The sequence below is a fragment of the Alosa sapidissima genome, chromosome 24, assembly GCF_018492685.1.
Source record: "Alosa sapidissima isolate fAloSap1 chromosome 24, fAloSap1.pri, whole genome shotgun sequence".
Classification (NCBI taxonomy): Eukaryota; Metazoa; Chordata; class Actinopteri; order Clupeiformes; family Clupeidae; genus Alosa; species Alosa sapidissima.
Window position 1 is genome coordinate 28,198,839 of NC_055980.1, and position 7,098 is coordinate 28,205,936.

The window sequence follows — 7,098 nt, forward strand, 5'->3', positions numbered from 1 at the left end:
TATACATCTCTGAACTGTGTGTGTGTGTGTGTGTGTGTGTTGAGCTGAGTTATATACATCTCTGAACTGTGTGTGTGTTGAGCTGAGTTATATACATCTCTGAACTGTGTGTGTGTGTTGAGCTGAGTTATATACATCTCTGAACTGTGTGTGTGTGTGTGTGTTGAGCTGAGTTATATACATCTCTGAACTGTGTGTGTGTGTGTGTGTGTGTGTTGAGCTGAGTTATATACATCTCTGAACTGTGTGTGTGTGTGTTGAGCTGAGTTATATACATCTCTGAACTGTGTGTGTGTGTGTTGAGCTGAGTTATATACATCTCTGAACTGTGTGTGTGTGTTGAGCTGAGTTATATACATCTCTGAACTGTGTGTGTGTGTGTGTTGAGCTGAGTTATATACATCTCTGAACTGTGTGTGTGTGTGTGTGTGTGTTGAGCTGAGTTATATACATCTCTGAACTGTGTGTGTGTGTGTGTGTGTGTGTGTGTTGAGCTGAGTTATATACATCTCTGAACTGTGTGTGTGTGTTGAGCTGAGTTGTATACATCTCTGAACTGTGTGTGTGTGTGTGTGTGTGTGTTGAGCTGAGTTGTATACATCTCTGAACTGTGTGTGTGTGTGTTGAGCTGAGTTGTATACATCTCTGAACTGTGTGTGTGTGTGTTGAGCTGAGTTATATACATCTCTGAACTGTGTGTGTGTGTGTGTGTTGAGCTGAGTTATATACATCTCTGAACTGTGTGTGTGTGTGTGTGTGTGTGTGTTGAGCTGAGTTATATACATCTCTGAACTGTGTGTGTGTGTGTTGAGCTGAGTTATATACATCTCTGAACTGTGTGTGTGTGTGTTGAGCTGAGTTATATACATCTCTGAACTGTGTGTGTGTGTGTTGAGCTGAGTTATATACATCTCTGAACTGTGTGTGTGTGTTGAGCTGAGTTATATACATCTCTGAACTGTGTGTGTGTGTGTGTGTGTGTTGAGCTGAGTTATATACATCTCTGAACTGTGTGTGTGTGTGTGTGTGTGTGTGTTGAGCTGAGTTATATACATCTCTGAACTGTGTGTGTGTGTGTTGAGCTGAGTTATATACATCTCTGAACTGTGTGTGTGTGTGTTGAGCTGAGTTATATACATCTCTGAACTGTGTGTGTGTGTTGAGCTGAGTTATATACATCTCTGAACTGTGTGTGTGTGTGTGTTGAGCTGAGTTATATACATCTCTGAACTGTGTGTGTGTGTGTGTGTGTGTGTGTGTGTGTGTGTGTGTGTTGAGCTGAGTTATATACATCTCTGAACTGTGTGTGTGTGTGTTGAGCTGAGTTATATACATCTCTGAACTGTGTGTGTGTGTTGAGCTGAGTTATATACATCTCTGAACTGTGTGTGTGTGTGTGTTGAGCTGAGTTATATACATCTCTGAACTGTGTGTGTGTGTGTGTGTGTGTGTGTGTGTTGAGCTGAGTTATATACATCTCTGAACTGTGTGTGTGTGTGTGTGTGTGTGTGTGTTGAGCTGAGTTATATACATCTCTGAACTGTGTGTGTGTTGAGCTGAGTTATATACATCTCTGAACTGTGTGTGTGTTGAGCTGAGTTATATACATCTCTGAACTGTGTGTGTTGAGCTGAGTTATATACATCTCTGAACTGTGTGTTTGTGTGTGTGTGTGTGTGTGTGTGTTGAGCTGAGTTATATACATCTCTGAACTGTGTGTGTGTTGAGCTGAGTTATATAGATCTCTGAACTCTGTGTGTGTGTGTTCTCTGAACTCTGTGTGTGTTGATTTTGCAGGTGCTCATCCTTGAGGAATATCCGTGACAACGAGGAGAAAGACTCGGCATTTCGCGGAATCTGCATGATGATTGGTGTCAATCCAGGCGGCGTGGTCCAGGTGTGTGTGTGTGTGTGTGTGTGTAACTGGATCAGGAAGGATGTGGTCTTGGCATGTATTAGAGGTCCAACAATCGGGTGTTGAGTACTTCAATAACGTTGGTTTATGTGTGTGTGTGTGTGTGCAGGACTTTATCTTCTTCTGCGATGCAGTGGCATCGTGGGTCAGTCCAAAGGATGACTTGAGAGACATGTTCTATAAGGTAAACACTAGCTTAAAATTGTGTGTGTGTGTGTAATGTAGAACTGGTTTTGTATAGAATTTGAACTTTGTAAAGATGTATATGGATATTTCATAAATGTGTATGCCATGTGACTCGCCTGCAATTCATTGTCTTGGCTTTAAGGACCAGGGCCCTGTAACTCGTAAATCATAATGATCCGGGTGTAACTAACTTTTCGAAAGTCACGCGTAAGATGCGCCGGAACTTAGAACTGTAACTCGAAAGAGAAACAATCGTAAATGTTGTGGTAACTAGGGAATCTGCGTCCACTCCGTTTCTCCCTGACAACGACGGGTGAATTACGCTGCCACTGTTCAAGCTGCTCTTTACGGCTGAGGATAATGAAATAATTGGCCCTGGGGTAGAGAGGAATAAAAACATTTTATTCTCAAGCTGACGAACACGAGATGTTCTAGAAAGATTTGGGACGTGAAAACAGAAGTAAACACTTTAAATAGCTGGATGATCAGGAGCAATGAGGACGATCAATGGCAGGAAACAAATGCTTGCTTAAGTAACGAGGCGAAGAGAATGCAAGAGGACGGGCGTGAATGCAGGCGACGGTCATAGGTAGGTTATCCTAGGTTGTTCACTTACGACAGCATTACGTGTGGTCTGAAGCAGTCATAGGTAGGTTATCCTAGGTTGTTCACTTACGACAGCATTACGTGTGGTCTGAAGCAGTCGTAATTCTTTTCTTAACTTACGTTGCGCGTAGACTTGCGAATCATTTGAGTTACAAGCGTATCTTTTTACGATATGTGTAAGGTCTACAAGCAGCTAACGTGTGCTTTGAGGTACAGGGCTCAGATCGGTGAGAACTCTTCTCTGCGTGTGTGTGTGTAGTGTGTAGTGTGTGTGTGTAGTGTGCATGCGTAGTGTGTGTGTGTGTGCATGCGTACACACTCTCTCACTGTCTCTCTCGTGCCAGATTCTGCACGGTTTTAAGGACCAGGTCGGGGAGGAGAATTGGCAGCAGTTCTCAGAGCAGTTTCCACCACTACTGAAGGAGCGGCTGTCCACCTGCTACGGCGTCTAGCACACACACACTCCAGACACACGGCACGCCTGAGAGGTAACTACGGCGTCTAGCACACACACACTCCAGACACGCGGCACGCCTGAGAGGTAACTACGGCGTCTAGCACACACACACTCCAGACACGCGGCACGCCTGAGAGGTAACTACGGCGTCTAGCACACACACACTCCAGACACACTGAGCCTGAGCGGTAACTGTGTGTGTAGGACATAGTGGCTTTAAATAACTTGTGTGTGTTAATTTGTCTGTCTGTCTGAGTGTGTGTGTGTCCATGGTGCAACGTGCTCTAAATAATTGTACTAAAGTGTGTGTGTGTGTGTTTGCTCCTGTAGGGCCACCTGCAGAAGGATGCTCCTCCATGTCTGTGCTCAGCTTCCCTGACCGAGGGAGAGGGATTGTGACGTCGCCACACACACACACACACACACACACACACACACACGTGCGCATACATACATGCATACACGCGCACACACACACATAACCTCTCTCTGATGCGTGTGTGTGTCTGTAAGGGGAGTGGGGAGGGGGGCGGAGTCTTGTTGTAATGACGACACTGGGTTGGGTAAATGACGACATGGGAACGGGCGAGGGCTCCTGATTGGCTCTCAGTTCTCCATATGGGTTAGAGGGGGTGTGGCCTCTGCCAAGGGGTTAAGGTGGGTGGGAGGGCATGCAGGCAATTATCCTTCCAGCCATAGCCACACACACACACACACACACACACACACAATGTACTCAGGCGTGTGTGTGTGTCATTCACTAGTCAATAACATGCCGCGCTATTGGCTGGACTGTAGAGCCAAAAATCCTTTAGCGCCCCCCACTGGCGGGCTTTAGGTATTCCACAACCTCAGATGCTCCTACAGGTGTCTTGTCTTTTCTTTTGGTAAAGGGGAGGGAGGGAGGGCAGCTAGCTCCACTCATCTTTGTGCCGCTCAGTCGCTTGTGGCCCATATCCTGCAGGTAGCCGGTTCCCACCGGGGTCCACTCGGGCCCGGTTCCGGGGTCCACTGCTGTTCGTGACTTCACCCCCACCCCCCATTTCATGTAATCCTCCTGTGGTCAGTGCACATCACTCCTCCAGCCTGCAGGGGGCGATCTAGACTGTTTTCTCTGCAGTCATGCTGTTAGACGCATTGTCAGTCCCCCCACACCACCCCCTGTTGCCTAGGAAACCTGAGACGAGTCCCTTCCCCTTGGCCATGCTGTGGGCGGGGTCCCAGGGAGGAAATGAGCATCGTCATAGCGACTGTTACCGTAGCAATGCACAGGTGATGAGTGGTATCCAAGGGAGACCCAGCCGTGGTTCAGAGCCAAGGTGTGTGTGTGTGTGTGTAAGCGCATTTGGGCCTTGGTAGTGGTTGTCCGCAGGTTTAGATCATTCTCCTCCGATGTGATGTGTGTAGCTCTGAGTACTAGTGGGCGGGTAAATGCTGAGGTAGCGTGTGTGTGTGTGTCCTGAGAAGATGTGTATTGAATACTTGAGATTGAGCTCTGGGCAGACCTGGTCAGGTCCTCCGTCTGCATGGGGGTCGGACGCCAACACTCTAAACATGGTAGTCACAATGCAAGCCCATACTGTAGTTAACCACAATCAACTCGCTGCTGCTGCTTTTTAAAGATGTATCTATGGACTAAATCATCACAATAAGGCATCAATAAGATGGTTCCAGAATGTTTTGTTTCATTTTTTTATTTGTTTTTTAAAAATGCACTTTTTTTCTCTTTTTAAGGAATTTCAGTTCTCCCCCCGTAGACACATGTAGCCTAGATTCCCAACTAGTCTCCGTTCACACAATTCAGTAGGGAATTGGGATAATAGAACCGTTTAGGGAATTTCTTTCCGAAATTTAGACAGTATCCAACACGGAGACGAGATGTTCTCCAGGATGGCTTCAGGGTTCCTCACCCTCGTGTTCTAGTAATGAGCAACCTTAACTCCTGACTGCATCTGGTTTGTTCATCTGTGAAGCAAACACAAAGAACAAATATTGTCCTAAAAGAACTGATGTTCCTTAGTAGAACGTTGAGGTTCTAGGAGAGGATCTGGTGCCAAGGAGTGTGCTGGAGCACCACAGTGCTGGGGCCTCTAGAACAGGCGAGGTGCGGTTCTAGGAGTGTGGGTGAGGACATGAGGGTGCTGTTGGGCTTAGACTAGTCCTGCTCTGGGAAGGATGGGTGGGGTCAGAGTTTACTCGGAGGTCAGATGGTGTCCACTTCCACGCCTGCTTCTCCATCTCCGTTTTTGAGATCCGCTTCCGCTGTGGCTCTTCCACTCTCTGTTTTGGTAATCCAGTTCAGAGGCTCTGCAGCTAATCCAGTTCAGAGGCTCTGCAGCTAAACCAGTTCAGAGGCTCTGCAGCTAAACCAGTTCAGAGGCTCTGCAGCTAAACCAGTTCAGAGGCTCTGCAGCTAATCCAGTTCAGAGGCTCTGCAGCTAAACCAGTTCAGAGGCTCTGCAGCTAAACCAGTTCAGAGGCTCTGCAGCAGCCCCCCGACCCAATCTCTGGACGGCCCCCGACCCGATCTCTGTGTGCCGGACGGTGCGCATCATACGGATGGGTGCCACACCAAGGGCTTCTCATGAAGGCTGCAGTTGGGCTATCTGGCCTCCTAGGGGCCGTCGTACTTCACACTTTAGTTTAGCCGCCGCTGCTCACTGGAGCTGGATAGTGGACACTTGACTCTCTTTTTGTGGTTAGTTGCTGTTTGAGCGCCACTCTTCCTCCTGGTGGCTTCAGGCGAGGGGTTGCCCCTGTAGACCACGTGCTACACTTTTCTAGGCAGCTTTCATGTTCAGGACAACACCAGGTGGGTGGCGGCAGGTGTGGGAGGGGAGACATCTCGTCTAAGGGCTGTTTGATTACCTGTGGGGATTCAGGAAACCCTTAGAGTGGGGGGGGGGGGGGGGGGGGGTATAGAGCTGGTAGCATCGTGCATCTCTCTCTCTCATTACTGTTGAAGACGTGACTCCCCCAACACAGAACCAGGAGAGCTTGCACCTCATGAAATATGAAATGAGATTTTTGTTTTCCTTCCTTACATGTTGACGATTTTTTTTCTCCCCCTTTTAAAAGCGAAATGCAGAAAATGTTTATTTTTCATTTTTTTGTTAAATTTACTTTTTTTTTTAACGTTTTATTTATGTTTTTTGCTTTATTGTTTTCACAGTGTTTTATATTTTTATTTTGTGCAGCCGTGCACAAATTTTTTTTAGACTTTAAAAGTTTTATTTTCCACTAATGTTCTTTTTATTTTAAAGAATTTGTTTTGTTTTCGTTGTTTTATAGCGGATCTTATTGTTTAGCTGTGCGCAGATGGGAGCCGGGGGCTTGGTGCAGAACCTTGACAGCGGGGATCGCCACCCAAACACTTCAGTTTCTTCCTGTTTAATTACACCCCCAGTCTGACAGATGCATTCTGTGTTATTTTTTTTTTTTCTTTCTTTTTCCCTCAACTGTGGTGCAAGTTCCATGTAAACTTGTGTATCAAACTTAGCATTTCTATTTTACTTCAATAATTGGGGAATAAAAGGTTTTCTACCAAGCTAGAAAATACAAACTCTCAGACTCTTATTCCGTGTGTGTGTGTCTGTCTTTGTGGAAATTGTGCTTGCTGTCTCAGCCTCATGGACAGAGCTGAGGCCTATGTTGATTACGGAGACATGGGTGGGCAATCACTCGCACTCACGCAGATAAGGTTGCCCTGTGGGTACTCCGTCCTTGCCATCAAGAACAGCCTTAAGGCGAAGTCTTTAGAGTGTCTCCAGTCAAGGTGTCCTTACCGCAGACATTTAATAGAGGCCGGGACGACTGTACAAGGCCGGTCCTGGTTGATGATGGTGTGGGGCTGTAGTCCAGCCAAGTCTGCCCCTGATGCGGCTGGATTGAAAAGTTCTAGCTTAGTCTGTTAGAGCGAAATATGCCTAATTAG

General features: G+C 46.7%; 1 protein-coding gene across 2 annotated transcripts in view; it reads left to right on the top strand.

Annotated features, from left to right (window-relative positions):
• The window catches only part of tnpo2 (transportin 2 (importin 3, karyopherin beta 2b)), a 28,347-nt gene extending 21,607 nt beyond the window's left edge, over window positions 1–6,740 (top strand). For both annotated transcript variants that reach the window (XM_042083328.1, XM_042083327.1), the window contains 4 exons: window positions 1,798–1,897; window positions 2,025–2,099; window positions 3,052–3,195; window positions 3,495–6,740. In XM_042083328.1, the coding sequence (XP_041939262.1) occupies window positions 1,798–1,897; window positions 2,025–2,099; window positions 3,052–3,159 (283 nt within the window). In that variant the 3' untranslated portion in view covers window positions 3,160–3,195; window positions 3,495–6,740. The remainder of the gene's footprint in view (window positions 1–1,797; window positions 1,898–2,024; window positions 2,100–3,051; window positions 3,196–3,494) is intronic.
• The last annotated feature ends 358 nt before the right edge of the window (window positions 6,741–7,098 follow it).